The sequence below is a fragment of the Gorilla gorilla genome, chromosome 6, assembly GCF_029281585.2.
Source record: "Gorilla gorilla gorilla isolate KB3781 chromosome 6, NHGRI_mGorGor1-v2.1_pri, whole genome shotgun sequence".
Lineage (NCBI taxonomy): Eukaryota > Metazoa > Chordata > Mammalia > Primates > Hominidae > Gorilla > Gorilla gorilla.
In genome coordinates, this window is record NC_073230.2 from 46,304,333 (window position 1) to 46,327,291 (window position 22,959).

The 22,959-nt window shown below is 37.7% G+C and overlaps 1 protein-coding gene across 2 annotated transcripts in view; it reads right to left on the reverse strand.

The window, feature by feature from the left end:
- Positions 1-22,959, reverse strand: part of VPS41 (VPS41 subunit of HOPS complex) — a 198,690-nt gene that overhangs the window by 123,281 nt on the left and 52,450 nt on the right. For both annotated transcript variants that reach the window (XM_031012850.3, XM_031012851.3), the window contains 2 exons: positions 20,600-20,707; positions 13,725-13,802 (listed from right to left, as the gene is read on the reverse strand). In XM_031012850.3, coding sequence (XP_030868710.1) covers positions 13,725-13,802; positions 20,600-20,707 — 186 coding nt within the window. The remainder of the gene's footprint in view (positions 1-13,724; positions 13,803-20,599; positions 20,708-22,959) is intronic.

A 22,959-nucleotide genomic window follows, 5' to 3' on the forward strand; every position in this document is an offset into this window, starting at 1 on the left:
CCTCCAGAACCCGTCAACCATCCTTCTGCTGGACATTACCGCCCCACCAGAGTTTCTTCTCTAATCATTACATCACCACTGCTCTTTCTATATCCAATCTGGGATAGTAGATTCCACTAATGCAACGGGGTCAAGGGCTGGACAGGAGCTAAGGAAAGAAAATGGGAAATCAGTAGGTTCAAGGGACTCATTTTCGTGTAATTTTTTTTCTGGCAAGGTAAGAACTTCAGTATCTGTCACAATATCAAGGAATAAATTCTTCTCACAGTCCAGTGAGAATTTTTTTTCTTGAGGAAAAGTGAAGACAATGTAAAAAGCAAAACTTTAAAACTTTAGAAGGACATACAAAGAATATTGAAACAGGAAAAGTTCCCTCATCTCCTTCACAGGGCATGTGATGGGAGTGTGGCTCACTTCTTCGGTGCCCCGCTGCTCAAACCCCTAGGAGGAACATGCAGATGGGCGGGCTGCGGTGCTCCTGACCCCACGGCAGCATCTAGGGGTGAATGTTTAAGCTTCTGAAGCCCCAGTGGGGGTGTGTTACAGGATGCTCTTTTGGTTTAGCCTTCTGTAGGTGGCTTGTGTTAGTCAGCTCAATCAGACCCCCTGCTTTATCGCAAGGACAAAGGGCTTTCTGTATCCTAGGGTTTCTTGCCTTGAATCAGATCACACCTGGGCTTGGAGAATTACTGCAAGGTTTTATTGAGTGGTAGCTCTCAGCAGATGGGGGAGCCCGAAAGGAGACAGTTTTCCCCTGAAGTCTGGCCGCTCAGTAGCCCGGCCTCTCCTCCAACCTCCCAGGCCAAACTCTGCGTTGTTCTACCAGTTGATGGCCTACAAGCGTGCCGGTGTCTGCCGGTGCCTGTTGGCATGCTCTTCAACCAATGTGCTCCTCTCAACATCCCGCTTGTGTGTTCTTCTGCTGATGTGCTCCTCTGGACGTCCAGCTGCTTGTGTCTCTGCCCACTAGGGCCTCAGGGGTTTTATAGGCACAGGATGGGGTGTGGCAGGACAGGGTGGTCTTGGGAAATGCAACATTTGGGCAGGAAAACAGGAATTCCTGTCCTCACCTGGGTCCTTAGGTATAGGCCCAGGGGTGCAGCCCTAGTCAGAGACACACCCTTCCCTTCCCAGCACTTCCTTGCCCCCCTTCCACATCATAACTTCACAACTTTGTAGGAGCAAAATACAATTTTCCCTTAGAAGACACAAAACACACAAACTATAAATGAGAAGACTGATACATATTTACTGCATTAGAATAAAAAATTTCTGAACCTAAAACACCATAAATGGGAAACTGAAAGATAAGCCCACAGACTAGCAGACATTTGTCACTCTTCAAATAAGAAGTTGTGTCCAGACTTTCTATGCCTTCCACCCTGGAGGACAGCTCCCTATTCCCTGTCCCAGCACCAGGATCTGGTATTGATCAGACTTTTAAATGCTTTGCCAAGTTGATGGTTATAAAATGGTACCATATTGTCTTACTTCACAATTCCCTTATTATTCTGTGTTACTAAAGAAATCAAGGGTCTTTTCACATGGCTACTGGGCATTTGGTGTTCTTCTGAGAAGCACCTGTTCATGTCATTTGCCCAATTTCATTCTGAGTTGTTTGGGTTTTCCTTATGGATCTGTAAGAGTTCCTTACGTAGGTAACATTTTAACAAAAATATATATACTCTTAAAACTTGGTACAAACACCTTCTAATTAAGCTTTTAAATAACTTAAAGATCAAAACGAGTGCACAAGCAAATGAAAAAAAGTTCAGATTTAAAATATTAATTAAGTGTGAAAGTGAATGTCTCCCTAAAAGCAAATCATAGTATTTCATTTAATAATAGGAAGACTGGTAAGTGTTAAATTTGACTTGGTAGCGACTTAATTCTTCTGATTTTGAGCCATCACATGAGCCACCCCTGATCAATGTTATTTCTGCTTGTAAACAATGAATTTTTTAATTACAAATCAATTTAGAACTTTACACATATACTGGCAAAGTATATAAACTAACAATTCTCAAGAGTAAACAGAAAAATACAAACTAAATTGATAAATTCCCATTTTCTAGAAATCTAAGTGGCAATGAATTTTCAAATAACAACAGCCAGCATTGGTGATGCGATATAATGATAAACTCTCAGACTGCTGGCGGGAACATATTTTGGTATAACCTAACTGCAGGGAAATGTAGCAATCTGCAATAGAACCCTAAAAATGTTTACAGCATCTGTCCAGGTGATTTCACCTCATAGAACTTATTCAAAGGACAGAGTCAGTAACAAGATCCCCACCCCACCCAAAGATTTCACATCACTCACTATGTGTACAGGACACTGAAAAGTTGGTTCCTGAGCAACTTAAAGCAGTAACAAATCTGCTATTTTCTGTAAGAAACTCCTTCTATATAATTAGGGTAGAACTCACACACATGTCTGCCACTGAGCAATGAAAAGTGCCCTGAGTAATATATTAATTTTTTTCCACATCAGTAAAGTGAAATCAGATTTTTAGATTACCCCATAGGGCATTTAATTCTTTTCCTCTGAGATGAAACTCCGGGCAACCACTGATCTGCTTTCTTTGACTACAGATTTGTTTGCATTTTCTAGAATGTTATATAAATGCAAATGTTATAATATGTAGCCTTTTGAATCTGCCTTCTTTTACTTAACACAATAGAGCTGAGATTCATCCATGCTTAGCACGGATCAATAGTTCATTCCTTTTTATTTTGAGTTGAATGACCATTGTTTAGATATACCATATTTTGTCTGTCCATTCACCTGCAAATGGACGTATAGATTGTTTCCAGTTTGGGACTATTACAAATAAAACTGATATGCATATTCATGTAGAAATCTTTGTAGGAGTATATTTTTTCATTCTCTAAGTTTAGAAAGGCTGGACTGTATGATAGGTGTATGTTTCATGTTTTAAAATTTTGCCAAACTGTTTTTCAAAGTTGTTATACTATCGTACATCCACCAGCAGTGTATGAGAGTTCTAGTTCCTCCACATCCTAACCAATACTTGGTATGATTAGTCTTTGTAATTTTAGCCATTCTAAAGGTATATTTAGTGGTATGCATTATTCCATTTTAATTAGTTTTAATATGATTTTTTCCTTGCTATAAATTAAACTTAAAAAAAGCTAAAGCGTTAACATTTAATAGCTGCCCATGGAAATAATGAAATTCATCTTAATAGAAGTATAAAATAAAGACTGGGCAACCAAATGACAAGAATGTTGTGGAAGTATAGCCGCACCAGAACAACATGGTTCAACTTCTGGGTAACAAAGTTGTGCGTTTTCAGTTGCCATGGACCCTCAGCTCATGTAACCTGAGCATGCCCAGATGAACCAAGCATGCAACCACAGGGGGAATCTAAGAGCAGGATGAATTAAGAAGTGAACACCACACAACAGGATCCAGGATCCAATCAGATGGAGCTCTAGCATCACCCCAAGTCAGGATCCAGTAAGATCAGACCTCCCGGCATCACCTCATTGCAAGATCCAGTCAGATCACACCTCATTATCATATGCTTATAAAACCTGACCCAGTCCCCAGCTCCAGGAGACACTGCTTTGAGAACTATCCCTGGTGTTCTCCCTACTTGTTACAAGCAATAAAATCCCTTTACTAAATACAAAATCTTACTAAATCTCCTTGGTTGTGGTCATTGGGTTGATACCTAGCCCAACAATCAAACCAACCTCTTGTGTGGGTAACAAGAACTTCATGTCTTGAGTGGATAGATGAAAAATATCCATTAAGTATTCAACTATCCTAATATATCATGATCCTATTAAATGAAAAACATTAGGAATTATAGCCAAATAAATAAGTTCTAGAGCAGGTGAATAAAACAAAGCTACTCAAACAGAAAAACAGAGCTTGTTTAAGAAAGAAGTATACACTACCATTTTGAAGTATACCCTGTCATGGTTTCCAGAGACTAAGAAGTCTATTATTAACAAAACAAACTCAAGCTTAAAATTATTTATTGTTAAACCATATGCACAGACACTCATACCTTATCCACATATCTGGTCCATGACATCCGATTTACCATCATCCTTCTGGTTCATTTAGTTCCCTAAATACTCTGAACTCCAAAGTCAGTCACCACAAAGACACTCCCTTGAAAACACTCCATTCTTTTTCCTTTGGTCCTTTGGCTAAACCTGCCAAATAATTTGCTCCTATTGCATCTCACCATCCATTCTTTCCTCTCCACTCCCCTATTCCCAAGATACTACTAGATAATTAACACAATATACATGAAGACAAAAAGTCCATGGTAAATGTTCCTCACCCTTTGGTGATTCCCTGTTTCATAAGAAGAATGTGGCCGGGTGCGGTGGCTCACGCCTGTAATCCCAGCACTTTGGGAAGCCGAGGTGGGCGGATCACAAGATCAGGAGATCGAGACCATCCTGGCTAACACAGTGAAACCCCGTCTCTACTAAAAATACAAAAAATTAGCTGGGCATGGTGGCTGGCGCCTGTAGTCCCAGCTACTTGGGAGGCTGAGGCAGGAGAACGGCATCAACCTGGGAGGCGGAGCTTGCAGTGAGCTGAGATTGCGCCACTGCACTCCAGCCTGGGCGACAGAGCGAGACTCTGTCTCAAAAAAAAAAAAAAAAAAAAATGTATCACTGTCTTAACTCCACTCTAACAACCTGGAAAATACACATTCACCTTTCCAGATTCACCTCAAATTTCACTTTCTACAGGTTCCCTGTCTCCCAACTGCAAAGGTGGAGATTCCTCCCCTAGGTCTACACCTTATTCATAATCCTTTTAAACCTCTTACTTTGCAAAAATGGCCTTGAATCCCAAAGAAAGAACCACCAGAACTGAGAGTACCCTGTACTGAAGAATGAAATCCAAAGGCTTCAGACAACTAAGCCCCAGTCTACTACCCAATTCAGAGTCATGTTCCACAAAGTTAAAATTACTTCAACCCTGACTTTGAAATATGTGAAATGCCAGGGTAATTTCATTCAGTGAAGGAATATTTTCAGTTTTAGCTATTTAAGGGATATTTGCCTAAATGTAGTTACCACTAAAGGGTCAGATGTTAAAACATTCAGTAAGTATGACACTTTAAAAGAGAGAAGCATCCTTAATTCTGACCATGTTTTCTTAGCCACTTTGGTGCGTAGAAGCCATCAAAATTATCAAGTTATCTATAAATACTTAACCCACAAACTTGAGATTATTTTTTAATGCAGACAACTGGAAATATGACTTGCCTTGGCATCATTTATCAGAAGTTAGAATGATTTCCATTTAAGTAATTTTCAATTCCTTTGACACATCTCTTATCACTCAAAATACGGAGTTCAAATATAGAAAACAAGTTCTTTAAACACACAAGAATCTGAGACCTGTCAATCAGTCTTAAACAAGTATTACAGGCACTGGCACACTTGAGCCAACAATGAACCACTTTGATCATATCAAAAAGATACATGCCCTGCTTGCCAATTAATGATGCCACATCTAGAACAGCATACTACAGATGGTATTTGCTTCAGGTCGATAAGTGAGTACCATTAGACCAAGAGTAGAGCAGGGTTCTTTGTTCAAGGATACATAGCTTAAGTTTATATATCTGCTCCAAAGATTCTTTCAATGAACAGTCACCCAACATCACACTGGCCACATTATGAATAAGCCCAAAAGAGTTAGGCTGTTTAGGCGAATAATGAATGTATGGCATCTGTATTAACTGTCAAAGAGATGGTCATGGCCATACAATTTCCTATAATGTACACACAATAATCCTGATATGGGAGAGGAAGGTACGAAAAAAACCTTGATTATCTGGAAAATAGTCTAAATATGTGAAACTGCAGATTTGGAACTATGGATTAGTTCAGCCAACTTCGATCAATTTCTTATTTCTATCAGTTCACCAGCTTTTATGTTGAGCACTGATGATGCAGAGATAAATTACACAAACTGTCCTCAGGAAATTAGCATTCTATGGGGAAAATCACATTGAGGCATATAATTGTGACAAAAGTACCGTACGTTCAAGAAGTGGAGGAAAAAAAAAAAAAAGCAAAGTGGAGGTAACACAAAGAAGGAGATGGTTAAGCCATGTAAAGGATAAAAAAAAAAAGTTGGCCAGGCGTGGTGGCTCACACCTGTAATCCCAGCACTTTGGCAGGCCGAGGTGGGCGGATCATGAGGTCAAGAGATCGAGACCATCCTAGCCAACATGGTGAAACCCTGTCTCTACTAAAAATATGAAAACTAGCTGGGCATAGTGGCACATGCCTGTAGTCCCAGCTACTTGGGAAGGCTGAAACAGGAGAATCACTTGAACCTGGGCGGCGGAGGTTGCAGTGAGCTGAGACCGCGCCACTGCACTCCAGCCTGCTGACAGAGTGAGACTCCGTCTCAAAAAAAAAAAAAAAAGGTGTTTGTGAATACTAAAAATGAAATTTAAGCAGCTTAAAGGAACACTGAATCTTCACGATGATACTGTCAAAGAGACAGGAGAGAAGGAAAATGATCATTTCTTTTGCTGAAACATGAAAAAACAGATGGGTGATCCTCCAGACACTCATACATCAATCCAAAGCAAAGAGAAAAGAGGAGCTGATTTATATTAGAAATAAATTCTTCGCAGCCAAAGAAAGCAACAAAAGGTCAGGAATACAGTCCAAAAGATGGTCGAGTCCCAAAGTCCAGGGAGAAAAATGAAACCATCATCACTCACAGATGAGGAATGAGTCACAAAAACATGTTTTGAAACTCAGGTTAGGGAAGTGCCCTAATAAGAATGTTTCGCTACATAAGGGAGGTCTTGAATGTACAAGGAGATAAGGGTGGAAGAGTAGTGGGCATGGAATACATAACCAGAACAGCTCAAGCCCAATTTACCACACTTCCTTCCCTGATACCTTTTGCATCTGGAATGATCTTTTAAAGTCTCTTTAGCTTCTAAACTTTGATGACTTTATACATTACCCACAGCAACTAGAAAATGTATGAGTATATATTAAAAACTTAAATACTGCTGAACATAAGGGTTACTTTCCAAAAGTAAGATTTAAGACTCTGATCTTATATTAGTCAGCTTGAACTGCCATAACAAAATATCATAGAGTGGCTTAAACAACAGAAATTCTCCTAGTTTTGGAGACTGGAGGTCCTCAATCTGCCAGTATGGTCACATTCTGGTGAGGGTTCTCTTCCTGGTTTGCAGACAGCCTTCCCGCCGTGCCCTTACATGGCCGGCAGGAAGGGGGAGGAAGGGAAGGTCTCTCCTGTCTCTGTCTTATGTGGGCACTAATCTCATCTTGAGGACTCCACCCTCATGACCTCATCTAAATTGTTTTTAACTTGTTTTTGTTTTTAAGAGACACGGTCTTGCTCTGTCAACAAGGCTAGAGAATGCAGTGGTGCAATTATAACTCACTGCAGCCTAGAACTCCTGGGCTCAAGTGATCCTCCTGCCGTAGCCTCCTGAGTTTACACCATGCCTGGCCCTCATCTAAATTTAATTACCCCCCAAGTCCCCAATTCTAAATACCATCACATTGAGGGTTAGGACCTCAACATATGAATTAGGAGGTGGGGAAGAATTCAGTCTACAGTAGCTCTCAGTATAAAATTTCTAATTATACATCCAATGGACAAGTGAAGGTAGAATAATACACAGGACAACAGAGAACCAGCTCCCAGAGGCCTCCTAAAAGGTAGTAACAGAAAATCACCAGTTCCATGGTTATGTTTCAAAACAATATTATCAGCCAATATATACTTACTGGATACCAAACGGCAGCAGAGAAAAGAGAAAGGGTGGGGAAGAGGAGAGAAGTATACCAGGAGACATGGCAACTGTCCTCCAAGACGTTAAATAGGAATGTGAGGCTGGTACTGACACTATGAGGGGCCACACTACAAGTGAAATAGTAATAATATAGGAGTTTACAGGAAGGAAACATCTCAGGGCTACAATCCAGGGGAAGTACCTTGCAGAAAGAATGGAGATTCACAGAAGTGTATTCTAGAGAGAAAAAAAGTCATCAAAAGCTTAGAAACAAGCATGCCCATGGCAATATTTAGAAGGTAGTGAGCAGATAAAAATTACTAGAGAGGGAAGAAATTAAAACTAAGATTAGAAAGGTGGGTTTCACCAAATGATCAGGGTCTGGAATGCTTAGCTAGATAGTTAGGACTTGATGTGGGAAGTAACAAAGAACTGTGAAATGTTCTCAGAGACACAATGGTTAGATGGACAGAAGTCTGGGTTTTTATCAGCACATGAACATGAAAGGTATCAGCAACTAAAGAATACAGTCCATTAGTTTAATCTCAAATCAAAAACAGGAATAGAAATACCAATAGATTCTGCTACCTGACAAGGAGAATCATCAACCCACCTCTGCCTCAAGAGTTTAATTTCAAAAATTTGATATTTATCTTAACACAAAATGGCCACTAAGCTCCTGTTTTGTTTTAATCTCCTTTTTTTGTAATCATCCATTTTATAAATATTTATATAATGTCTCTTACTATAGTGCCTTACAGCAAAACCTCATCATTTTCTATTTCTAGCAAAGAAAGAAAAACACATAAAGGTGAACAGTAGAAATTTATGTTTGATCAGCAAGTTCTTTGCTCTCTCACTAGCACACTTAAAGGAATAAATATTTAAAACACATGGCATAATGCTCCTAAATATTTAACAGAGACATGGCACAATAATTTGATCACTGCTTCAACGTAAGTACCCTTAATTAACAAGTTTTAAATTAAAATGCTTAAATAAATTGGAAGCTATTAAAGAAAAAGTAACTACAGTCATGCACTACATAACAACATTTTGGTCAACAAGAGACCACATATACCCACTGTTGACTAAAAAGCCAAATTGTAAAATACTCGAAGAGATTTATTCTGAGCCAAATATAAGGACCATGACCCATGACAAAGCCTCAAGGGGTCCTCAGAACATGTGCCCAAGGTGGTTGGGTTACAGCTTGATTTTATGTTTTAGGGTGACATAAGACATCAATCAATACATGTGAGGTATATATTGGTTTGGTCCAGAAAGGTGGGACAACTCAAAGAGGAGATGAGAGGAAAGAGGGATGGTTTACAGGTCATAGGTAGATTCAAAGATGTTCTGACTGGCAACTGGTTGAAAGAGTTAAGTTATCAGCAGAAAGAATCAGCAGAAAGGAGTACCTGGGTTATGATAAGGAGTTGTGAAGACCAAGGTTCTTACTATGTAGAAGAAGTCTTATAGGTGGCACCCTTAGAGGTTAATATATGGCAAACGTTTCCTATTCAGACCTTTAAGCTACTCTCTTCAGGATCAGAAAAAGACCTGGAAAGGAAAGGGGATTCTCTACAGAATGTAAATTTTCCCCAAAAGAGACAGCTTTGCACAGCTATTTCAAAATATGTCAAAGAAATATATATTAGGGTAAAATACTTTGACTTCTTTCAGGGCCTGCTATCTGTCATGTGATGCTATATTAGAGTCAGTTTGGAATCTGGTATCTTATTTCCTTTCACACTACAAAGAGTCTGTTTTGTCAGTCTTAAGATCTGTATCTTAATGTTAATGCCGGTCAGTTGTGCCTGAATTCCAAAAAGAAGAGAATATAATGAGGCATGTCTGACTCCCCCTTCCCGTCATGGCCTGAACTAGTTTTTCACGAATCCTAAGAGGAGTCCATTCAGTAGACTGAGGAGCTTAGAACTTTATTTTTGGTTTACACCATAGACTACAGTGGTCCTATAAGACTGTAATGCTTTACAAGCTATCTTTTCCTAAACATTTAAATAAAAAAAGATTATAATGGAGCTGGAAAATTCCTAACACTCTGTGTCATTGCAGCCTAGTAACAGCACAGCACAACATGTTACTCATGTGTCTGTGATGATGCTAGTGTAAACAAACCTAGTCAGCTGCCACTCATATAAAGTCTAGCACACACAATTATGTACTACATAATACTTGATAATGACAATAAATGACTATGTTGCTGGCTTATGTATTTACTATACTATATTTCTTATTGGTATTTAGAATATATTCCTCCTACTTATAAAAAAAGAAGTTACTCATAAAACAGCCTCAGGCAGGTCCTTCTGGAGGTATCAAGAAGAAGGCATTGTTATCACAGGAGATGACAGCTCCATGTGCGTTACTACCCCTGAAGGCCTTCCAGCAGGACAAAATGTGGAGGTGGAAGACAGTGATATGATGATCCTGGCCCTGGGTAGGCCTAGGCTAATGTGTGTGTTTGTATCTTCATTTTTAACAAAAAGTTTTAGAAGTAAAAAAGAAAAAAAAACTAAACAGAAAGGAGCTTATAGAATAAATACATAAAGAAATATTTTGTACATCTGTACAATGTGCTTGCTTTAAGGTGTGCTATTATAAAGTCAAAAGTTTTAAAATTAAAAAGTTTATAAAGTAAAAAAGTTACAGTAAGCTAAGGCTAATATATTAGTGGAGAAAGAAAATGTTTAAATAAATTGAGTTTAGCCTAAGTGTACAGGGTTTATAATGTCTACAGTAGTGTACACTACTGTCCTAAGCCTTCACATTCACTCACTACTCATTCACTGACCCACCCAGAACAACTTCCAGTCCTGTAAGTTCCATTCATGATAAGTCTCCTGTACAGATGTATCATTTGTCATCTTTTATACCATATTTTTATGGTATCATTTCTATATTTAGGTATGTTTAAATGCACAAATACTTGCCATTGTGTTCCAATTGCCTATGGTATTCAGGACAATAATATGCTGTACAGGTTTGTAGTCTAGAAGCAACAGGCTATACCATACAGCCTAAGTGTACAGTAGGCTGTACCACCTAGGTCTGTGTAAGTAGAGGCTATGATGTCTGCACAATGACAAAATTGCCTAACGTCACATTTCTCAGAATGCATCCCACTGTTAAACGACGCATGATTATACTATGATTAATGTGGTTATATGGGCATAAATATCGTGGGAATTTAAAAGGAATCTAAGATTTTATAAGAATTCTGAAGTCACGTTATTTTACTCTGAGTTAAGTAAAATTGCTTTAGCAATTAATTTTGAGTTAACATAAAGCTATATCTAGAAATAATCTCAAAAAACCATTTATGGCCAAAGTATTTGAATTAATATATGCTGAATATTCTTTCAAATATTCTGAAATCTGAGTATTAATATACATAATAAGGTATCACTCTAGCAGTTGTCATTCTTCAGCAACAAAAGATGGCCATATAAAACAGAATCCTGTCAACCTTCTTATGTAACTGTAGAATATACAGCCATGGGAATAACCTCAGTGTCACGATTCATTTACAAAATGATCTCTGAACAGGATGTCAACCTAGGCAATTAGCTATTATTCAATATTGAGTAGCAGAAAGGGGTTGCTTCAACAAACAAGGAAAATTTGAGCACTGCTCAAGCTCAACCAAAGACATGTACACATGTATAGGTGCTTGTGCAAGTATGTGTGTGTTACTGAGGTACAACTTATATAGAATAAAGTACAAAGATCTCAAATGATAGCTTAGTGATTTTTACATATGTAGAACATGAGAAAACCACCAAGACAGTATTTTCAGCACTCCAGAAGACTCTTCTGTGCTCCCTCCCAGGTCAAACCATTATTTGAACTCTATTGCTATAGTTTAGTTTTGCTTTTTCTTGACCACCATATAGAAGTTATCAAACAACATGAACACATTTGGGTCTGGCTTCTTTGGCTGAACATTAAGTCTATGAAATTAATCTATCAATAGCCTGTTCTTTTTAATTTGCTAAGAATGCACCACAATTATCCATTCTATTGATGGACATTTGAGTTAGAGGCTATTATGAATTAAGCTATTATTAACAATCTGTTTGTGTGTGTGTGTGGACATACACATTGCAAGCATTTTTGTTGAATATGTACTTAGGAGTGCAAACTGCCAGGTCGTTAGGCAGACATACGCTTGGCTTCAGTAGATTCTGCCAATGATCACGAAAAAGCCATGGCCTAAGGAGAACTTTCAAAAACAGACTATCAACTTCTTGAGTAAGGTAAACAAACACACAAAAATAGCACCAAACTATCTTCCTCCCTTGCCAAAAAAAGGTGCAAAGCTATAGAGAGCTTAATTTTCAAAGATGTCATATAGTCAGGACTGAAAAAAGAACTGAAAAAAGATTAAGACAAATTTATGGATGATACTATAAATTACCTGAAAGAGGATGGATGTAGGATATACTCAACATAAAACAGACATGAAAGAAGATATAACTGAAGGCTTATACTGAATAGATACAAGGACTGACTTTTGGCAATGGAACCAATGGTATATGTCCATGAACCTTAGCAAGCAAACACTGCAATTTCTATTCAATATCAAAAAGACAGAAGCAGAGTGTCAGGGACTCATTTAATGGGAGTAGGAAATGTAAGAAACCACACAGCCAATCTTTTTTAAAGGTGAGGGGGCATGCACAACACCACAAAAACGACCCCTGGCCCAGTACCAGGTACACATTTTAATGGATGGCAACTGAAATACCAAATGTTTTGGTCATCAAGATGCATGTCCAGTGTCCAGTGGGTAGAAGAGAGAAGGTCAAAAGTATATTCCTCTTGCCTCAAAGGGATTTGCCTGATGCATGAGTATGATTAGAGCACATAATTCCCTGTCTGTGTTGCTCCAAAGATTGTCCTCGTTCCAGGGTTCCATTTCTTTTCAGCAAAACAAGGCATCCCTTTTTCTTTCCCATACAACATGTCAGCTTTAGAAACTGTAATCTCCTTTCTAAACTATATCAATAGATGGATCTTTTGACAAGTGCTGATGCTTTCTTCAAAAAAGTAGTATTTGTCCCCTGAAATGATCACCTTTTTCATACCAAGTGGTTGTGTCATATTTACACAACCATGGAAGTTCTTGACACCTTTAAGGTACACCTTACACACCAAAATCAAGCTTCAAATTCAATAGTACCTTCATCCTCAATGATTCCAAATCACAATTAAAAAAGAAAGCCTGGTTCTTTGCTTTCAATCAATATAATCCCCTAACAGTCCAAGCAGCAAAACAGTCACATAAAATATTTTAGCTTTGTATATTTAGAAGAGATAAACTGATCCAGCAAGGTGATCAATCAATTTTCAATTACATTTGGCATCTCAACAAGAAGACACGGCATGTACTTACAACTGAAATTAGTCACTAAATGAGGGAGTTCATACTTTAAGGATTCCACAAACTTCCAGAGTATGTAAATTTGCACTATTATTCACTAACAAAGCAGCATTTTTTTCTTTTAACAACAATTCACCTAGACATTCTACATTGTCACAATTTTAAAAGAATACAGGAGTATTCTAAATGCCCGAAATTAAAGCCAAATAGATGACTATAATTAAGTAAAGAATTTGCAATTAAATAGATGTATAGATTTTTACATGGAGTTTGCATATAAAAGATACCCAGTCAAAATATATAATGCATGTATCTAGACCCCTTTCTTTATAAGTTCACCTTTAAGTTTTCAGAATATATTATAAAGTTCAAATTTATACTCTTAGCACTCTGACTGAATTAATAAAGATCCTCTTTATGCTATTAAAACAAACTGGTAAACCAATATTCTAAAACACAAATACTTAACATGAAGTTTAGCTCATACATTATTTTATACAGAATACTTACTACATCAAACTTCTGAGTGATGTTCCCCTGGACATCAAGTAAATAAACCTTGCCATAATGTGTGCCCAATGCCAAAAACTGTAAGAAGAACAAAGAGGCCAGTTAATTAATTAATAATACTATTAATACACAAGTAGTAATAAAACCATTTTTAAAGACAAGATGCTTAATGCATAAATGATCTGCAATGTCTCAAAAGATATGCATGCCTTGGAGAAGGCTTGTTTCCAGCTTCTGGGAAATAACAGAACAGGGCCTATTTTATTGTGATAGTGCAAGCCAGCTGTCAGAATGACTCATGAGGACCCTCATCTACTGACAACTAATGGTGTGTATGCAGTCTATACACAATGCCTGATGGACTGAGGCAGTAAATTAAATGCAGCGGTGAAAACACGACCAACCTACAGTTGAACTCAAAGTGAGAAAAGAATGATTCAGAAACTCCCCCTAATTTATGGCAAATGTGTAAATCAGTGCTATCGCTTAAGCTGCACACATACACAAACAACAAATTATTTTTTCGAATGGAAAATCCATGCCATATTGAGAGACCGAAAATCACAGGTGTACTTATACCATCAGTTAGCTTTAGGATGCTTCTATAAAAGTTAATATATAATGTTGAGTGTTAATGTTTATATTATCATGCAAAATAAAAACCCTTTTGTGTCATAAAATAACTGTCAAAAAATACTCATTTTATGTCGTAACTCCTACTGTTTCTTTAATTCTCTGAACTAACCTTAAATAAGCCAGAAGAAACTTTAGGACTACCTGAAATATGACATGAGAGTTTTCTTCCTTTTTATTTATTTCAGCATTACTCAAATAGTCCAAAATTCTCTGTATTTCATCGCATGTGAGCATGCTTCATTGCAACCCATAATGAAACGCTCAAATTTACAGGCACTACTAAGTGTTTCAGTCAAGCAGCACAATCTTTAAAAAATAACCTTACAGAAAGTCAAGATTTAAAAGGATTTATCAAAATGGAATTGCTTAAAATGAAATTTCAGTTCAGGCACTTAAAATATGAAGCTACATTAAAGAGGAGTCACAAAAAGGGAAAGAAGGAGTTCATTAGAAATTCATCCCTTGCAATGCCTTTCACTCCTGCAAGGTTGCCTTTTTTCAAGAAGAAAAAAGTCCCCAGGGTAAAAAAAATCAATACTGGTTAATAAAACATCAGGTGTGCAGACATAACTAGGTATGACGATTCCGCTGCACAGGCCTGCCTGAATGCACCAGGTGCCATGACGATTAGTCATCCAGGGCAGACAGCAAGCCTGGTGAAAACACAATGCTTGGGCGCTGGAAGGGAAAGGGGAAACAGGTAATTCTGGGGGGAAATTAGTCTGAATAGTTAAACCAAACAAGAATGTTTCCTCCAAAGCAAAAGAATGTTCTAATCAGAAACAGAGAACTCAAATGATTGTAATTTTACCTCTACAGTGACACTGACAATATTTAAATAGAAAAACACCACATACGATAAGAATTGAAAACAAACAATACTCCATTCTGAGGCTATCTGTGGTAAAAGAATGGGTCTTAAAAGCTCACTGCACCCCAAGTAGTTCACAATATTGATTCTCCTCATAAATACCGTATTTAGTTTATTAGGAAACTAAGGGAGAAGAGAGCTTGGATCTTTAAAACGCTTTAATGCTGCCATTCTCTGACACCTCTGTAAAGGCCACTTTTGAACTTCTAATTACATTTTATTTTATGGAAGTCAGAAGTTTTATGTAATTTACCCAAGTTTTAATTCCTTCCCTTCTTTTTTCTAAATTTCTCATTTCATTCATTTAATCTTTAAAATAGAAAGAAAACATAAAATAATTATTTTGACTTTACAGTCTCATCCTAAAACTAAAACTACGTTAGAACATTTTGGAAAAAAAAGATTCAGTGATTTTTATGACAAGCTATCTTGTGTTTAGGAAAACATTTCATTATCAGATTAGATAAATTAGTGTTATCCACTTTTATGAGTGTTACTCATGACACTCTTGTGATAGTGCAAGCCAGCTGTCAGAATGACTCATGAGGACCCTCATCTACTGACAACTAATGGTGTGTATGCAGTCTATACACAATGCCTGATGGACTGAGGCAGTAAATTAAATGCAGCGGTGAAAACACAACCAACCTACAGTTGAACTCAAAGTGAGAAAAGAATGATTCAGAAACTCCCCCTAATTTATGGCAAATGTGTAAATCAGTGCTATCGCTTAAGCTGCACACATACACAAACAACAAAGAGTGTTATCCACTCTTCAAAAAAAGTTTACTAAGCCAATTATAGTTATTTAACTACCAATATTATGGATGAGTCGTATTTTCATCATTTGCTAATACTTTCCACTACTTAAAATATAACAAAAAATGCAAAATGGCCACAAATGTGACAACATAAATACAAATTCTCAAATTTTACCCACCTTCCAGCCATTAAAAGCCTTGAACTTTTGTAATTATTGAGTTTTGTTTCTTTTTTTTTTCACCTGAATGTACTTAAAATTCAAGATGGGCAAAGAATAAATATAATTTCACTAGACCCTTTCATGTTTAATTACAGAAACTTGACTCATTTTCTATACTACCAGATTGGGCATCATCCACTAAGCACAACTGCTTTTACCTTAAACTTCATGTAAGTAACTTAAGTAACTGATATATGTACATCCATAAAGATTGGACTTTATGTAAGGAAACAAGCAGAAAAGGTGATAAGCAGTCCTTTGGACAATGCAAAGGAAACAAGAGTAGTCCATTTTAAATCTGGTCAACTGTCTAATATCATCTACCTTCACATAGTGTTTTATAGTATTCAAAGCATTACAGCAGGGAGTGCCTTCAATTACACATGAGGAAATAAGTTCAGAAAGTTGATGAGACTTCCCTGGAAACAGTCGATGAGTAGCAGAATTAGTATCAGAATTAAAAGCTAAAACACTCAACTGGATCAGAATCCTCTTAAATAGAAACATGGACTTCAGATAAAGAGTGCATGTTCTAAAAGTTAGCATTGATTACAGTTCCCAAACATCAGGCTCTTTGGCAAAGTTGGTTTACGTACAATGTTAATAAAGTCTGACCTCTAGGCAGGCAAACTTTGTTCTCCATTTCATTCATTCACTGGTTCATTCAACAAACACACAAAAAAAACACTCCATAATACGCTTAGACAATGACCAAGTGTGACTTAAAAGGGTTATGGTATAATGAGGGAAACAGACATAAAAACGGATTAATTACAATTAAATTTAAAGAGAATGCTTAAAATGGAAGTATCTCTAAGACCCTATGGAACATAGTAGATGACAGCTGTGCTGAACTTTAAAAAAGAAATTAGAAAATAGACACTAAGGCAGACAGGGTAGGCTTGTAGTAAAAACCATTTTAGGCAGAGTGGATACAACTTGCTCAAAGGCACAGAGACACATAAAATGCAGGACAAAGTCAAGAAATTATGGATGACACATCTAATTCATGCCCAGGGGAAGACACAGGTGATAAGGTTGGAAAGGTCAGCTAATAAGAGGCATTCAAATATTTATGGAGAGATGAAAGGCAGGAAAGTAGAGGAAATCAGGGTGGGAAGGCCCAAATCATTAAGTTATCAAGAAGCCAATAAAGAATTCTAAGAAGGAGGATTACACGATCAGGTTGAGGTTTCTGGAAGATTACTTTAGTAGAATGTTATGAACAGACTAGAGTGAAAGCAAATCTGAAGGAAAATAGACGAGTTCACAGTATGTGCATTAGTTCCCAGGAAAAATAAAGAATACCTGAACAAAGAAAAGAGCTCCAGATGTGTGTGGATCAAGCAGAATGTGGTGTTGTGAATAGAAACAGCCAAGTGTTGTGGCCAGAGCACCACACTTATGGCAGAAAGTGGTTAAGACAGAAGCCAATAATAGACAGGGAGCAAGATCTTAGAGAGCCTTAGATACAACATTAATGAGCTCAGGTCTTATTTTGTAGTTGATGAAAAATTATACAAGAGTTTTAATATCTGTATTTTCAGCAGATTATTCTGGCAACCAGGTGGCAGATGGGTTTAAAGTAGAAAAATTAGAGGCACAAGAGATTCTTTTATTTACTCTGTGGAGGCAGTAGAAGATAAGAGCCTAAGCCAGAGCAAGAGTAGTAAGAAAATCACCAGGACTTAGGAAATGGCTGGGTGAAAGCAGAGGATTCATCCATGGCTTAGGTGACAAAGGAGGTGGTGATGCCACCAAATGGGATAAAGAACAAAGATAGATCCAAGTTTAGAGGGAAATGAAAATGAATTCATTATGGACATGCTGAGGTTCAGGTAAAAAGACAACAGCAGATAAAGACGTTTAAGAGGCAACTAAGTAAATATGCATGCTATTCCAGTGAAGGTCAGTGTGCAGGTGGTCACAGAAATCCTGAGATTTAAAACCAAGATAAAGTACAAATTAAGAAGAAATGTGGATAATGGACCAAATCCTAGGAAAGCCAACACGTAAAGGAAAAGTGGAGGCAAACAAAGGAAAGTGAAAGAAACAGAAAGGAATGTCACAAATGATCAATAGGAAAAGAATGGTGTCACGATAAAGAAGTTTTGAGAAGAAAGGTGAGATCCAGAATTTAGAATCAGCAAAATGTCCATCAGCTGATGAATGGATAGACAAAACATGGCATACCTATACAACGGAATACTGTTCAGCAAAAAAAAGGAATGAAGTACTGATACATGCTACATCATGAATGAACCTCAAAATCATTACATTAAGTGAAAGAAACCGAACACAAGAGATCAAATAATGTTGACTGCATTTACATGAAATACACAAAAATAGGCAAATCTACATAGATAAGAGGTAGATTTCTGGTTACTTGGAGGTAGCATTAGGTATGTTCCAATATATAGTATGCATCTCTGGGAAACAAGGGAGGAAATGTGACGAAGTGAAGAACAAAAGATTCACGAATAGGAGAAAGAAAATCTCCTGCGGGTGGCCAGGTGTGGTGGCTCACGCCTGTAATCTCAGCACTTTGGGAGGCTGAGGCGGGTGGATCACCTGAGGTCAGAAGTTAGAGACCAGCCTGGCCAATAGGTGAAACCCTGTCTCTACTAAAAATATAAAAATTTGCCAGGTGTGGTGGCAGGTGCCTGTAATCCCAGCTACTTAGGAGGCTGAGGCAGGAGAATTGCTTGAACCTGGGAGGCGGAGGTTGCAGTGAGCCGAGATTGCGCCATTGCACTCCAGCCTGGGCAACAAGAGTGAGACTCCATCTCAAAAAAAATAAATAAATAAAAGAAAGAAAGAAAATCTCCTGTGGGTAAGAATGGGTGTGAAAAAGAGGTCAGGAATTGAGGCTGTTCATACCTGACAATTTCAATCTTCTTACATAGAAATGACATCATCCTCTAAAAAAGAAGGGACAGTGGTTCAGAAGAGGGACTGAGGACTAAAGAAACTGACAAAGGACAAATAATTCAGAACAATTTTTAGTGACAACTTTACCTAGGTGTGTGAGTCTATACCAGCACATGGCTGCACTTGTCATGAAAGCACTAATTCAGGGTTGAGAGTATGGCTGAGGGGCACAACGGGAAGACAGGGATGTATGAGAACTGAAGATGCTGGTAAGATAGAGTTAGGATAATCAATCATTTCATAGACACAGAAAAATAAAAGAAAAAGAATGAAAGGATTAGAGATCAGGACTCCATAAAGTCATACAGCTTGTGGGAAAATGAGCACGAAAGCTTGAAGAATAACAAGGGTCAACAGAGAGTGTCACAGAGGCTAAGATCCTCAAGTTCCAGTGCTGACACCATCCAAAGTGTGGCCTTATCAATGGGGAGATGAAACAGAGAAGAGGTAAGGGTCACTGGAATGAAATTTGGTTGAAGAACTACAAGGCCAATATTCAATGAGTGAAGAAAAGGGACCAGAAGTTGGAGAATGGCAGCAATGAAAAGGAGTCGATGGCATTGCAGCCAAATGGCTGGCACCTCAAAGGAGAAGGTTGCTGGTAAAACATGAGAAAGAAGGCATACATTCTAATAAAATGTTGGGGGTACAGGACTCTATTTACAATGAAACAAAATTTGAAGTAAAAAGGAACTGGGTGGGAAGCAAGCGGGAGGATGAGGCCACACTGCTAGTAACATAGGATAAAGCCAGGAGATGGATCAGACAAGAGCAGTTTGCTTTTTGTGGAAGGAGTAAAACTTACAAGGTCATAAGGAGGAAGAGAGCAATGGGTGAAGCTCCCTGCCCCCCAATATTCTGACTATGACACAAACTGTTTTGGTCCAAGAATAGGCTAACGGTGCTATCTAGTACTTACCCTGGACTCAGAAAGTTGGTGAGAGCTTTGTTACAGCAAGGACCCAGATGTGGAATAAATTCATTCATTCATATAAGCAATAATTTGGGGCATTTCTACTATTCATAACACCTACAATGTAATCCCTTATACTTTCCAATAATAACTTAATAAAATAATAACTTAATAAAAAAATAACTTAAAATCACTGAGCTTCCCATTATTTCTAATCTTAACAGGTTCCTAATTGAATCCTTATAATTTGAGGAATTAAGTGAGCGACAGAGTTGCCAAAACCCGTTTCATATAAATCTTTGACTTTGATCACTGTCTACATTCTACTTAATACAGTCTTGGAGTGTGTTGTATGTGTGTGAATGGGCGCATACACACATATAAAATATTTGGGGTTTTTTGTTGGCAAGGAGGAAGAGAGTAGTGGCAAGGAGACAGAATCACTGTAAAAAGCCACCACCAAAAACATCAGGACTCCAAAGCACAAGCAAATTTACAATGGAAACAATTTACAGAAGAATCCTCTGAAAGTGCTACCTTACCTTGTCATGGACTGTCATGCAGCTAGCTGCATCCTTCTGAAGTATTTCAGTTACCCCATTGGAAAGCCTTTCATACTTCAGCTTGGGTTCCTCTTCGCTCTCTTCTTCCTGCACAAACGGCAAAGAAAAATGACACCCGTCAGAGATTTATTTGTTTTGAAAACCTCAAAACACACTTCTTACGAGAGAACCAGAGATGGTTCCTTCAATGATGTTAATAATTCCAACTACAGCTAAAGGTTAAAATCTTCATATTTCATCTTGCCTAGGTATATCAATTGCTATAACTTCACTGGTAAAATAAATTCAAAAGTTGAAAACAAGAGTATACAGACTTGGTGTTATATTGTCACTAACTTTACATGTTCAACCTTACTATTTGGTACGGCTTCATAAACTATTCTTAATCCTCACAGTTATGGAATAAAGTTAGTAATCAATATTTACTATAATGGCCTTGAATTAATAAATCAAGGAGAGTTGTAAAAATTATTATAATAATGATTCAGAGTAAGATTTTATTTTACTTCAATAATAAGAAACAAAAAGTTTACATATGGAGAACTGTGATGGCATAAAGCTAGCCAAAACAGAAGTTCATAAAAATAATCTACTCATTGACATTAGCTAGAGGGTGAAGACTATGGAATTATCGTGGTTTGTAGAGTCAAAAAACCATTCAAACCACCATAATTGCATAGTCTTCACCCTCCAGCTAATATTAGAGTAGCTTGAGGACATCAGTGCTCCCACCACAAATAACCAGAAAGTCTTGATGTAATATATAACAACATCTATCCAAGGCATCAAAGAGCTGCTGAGGCAACCTCAACTAGAAGGATCAAGATTCCAGGGCAGCAGAGAATTGAGCTGGCATTCTACAGCCACTTTCTTCCTGGAGGCATTTACTAATTCTGGGTGTAGGACAAGAGGCTGAGAACCCAAGCTCTGCCTGGGAAAACAGCCACTGCCGGGGGTAGGGAAAGCAGCACACCTTCTGGCACTTGCGGGGATGGAGTGACAAAACTGGAGAGAGACCTGCGGGGCTAAGATATCACTGGAAGAGAGGCAGAGACATGAGCTTGTTACACAGCTACTTTTCCCTGTAAGATAACTGTCAATTTCTAAAGCTGCAAAGGATGAAGCTAAAAAGCTGAACAGAAAGAAAAATGCAAACCAGCTGCCTTGATGTGTTAAAAAGATAAGAATAAGAGTTCAAGAGGCATCGGGAAATTGGATCCTGGTGAGTATCACAGTCTTAGTTGGAACCCCTGGTCCCCAGAGGACACAAACACTTAACTCCCTTAGAGCTCTGACTCAGCTCAATCTTTGATTGGAGTAAGCTATATAACCCCCAACATAACTGTCTAGTGAAGGAAAGGGTGACTCCTCTTCGGAGAAAGAAAACTACTGGGGCCTCTAAAATTTTTCATGTACAGTACTAAGGATTCAATAAAATATTACCAGGTATGCCATAAGACGGGACCAAATGACCAAAAATCAGGATGAAAAAAGACCATAAAAATAAACAAATGGGTGACCTAGACATTGAAGTTAGCAGGGCTTTAAAATAACTATGACTACATGTTCAAAAAAAAAAAAAAAAAAAAACCAGAAAAAGACAGAAAGCTGATGAAAAGATAGAAATTTTCAACAGAATTCTAATCTGTAAAAAAAAAAAAATCAAATGGAATTTTTTACACTGAAAATGTTAACTGAATTAAGAAGTCAATAGATGGTTTAATATAAGATTAGCAAAACAGAAGACAAAATAAGTGAAATGAGTAAAAAAAAATCCAAAGGGAACTCCAGAGAAGAATAAATGGAAGGAAAATATGTAAAGGAATCTATGAGGCATGTAGAACACAGTGAAAAGCTCTAACATACTTTTCATTACAGTCCCAGAAGGATAAGGAAAAATGGAAAGGAACAAGAGCAACATTTAAAGAGATAACAACAGAATTTTCCAAAACTGATAAGACATCAACCTACAAACTCAAGAAGCTCTGCAATAAGCAGGATAAATATAAAGTCACACCTAAGGTGCATCATAGTAAAAAGAAAATTAGGCAAAAGAAAAACGACTTGTAGAGTAATAAGTGCTCTGCCTATGGAAGATTATAAGACTGATGAGACACACTAGGCAGAGACTGCAAACTCAAATTCTTACAGAAGTCTTCACCTGTGGGGCAAGGGATTGCATCTTCACATGGAAAGGGGTTAATCTGTGGATTAATGGAAATGATGGAGTACATCAAGCATCATGCTAGAGACTTAATATCAGATATCTCATTTCATCCTGACTTAAAAGAAAAAACAAACAAACCCTACTGAGAGTTAAGTATAATTATCCTGTTTTA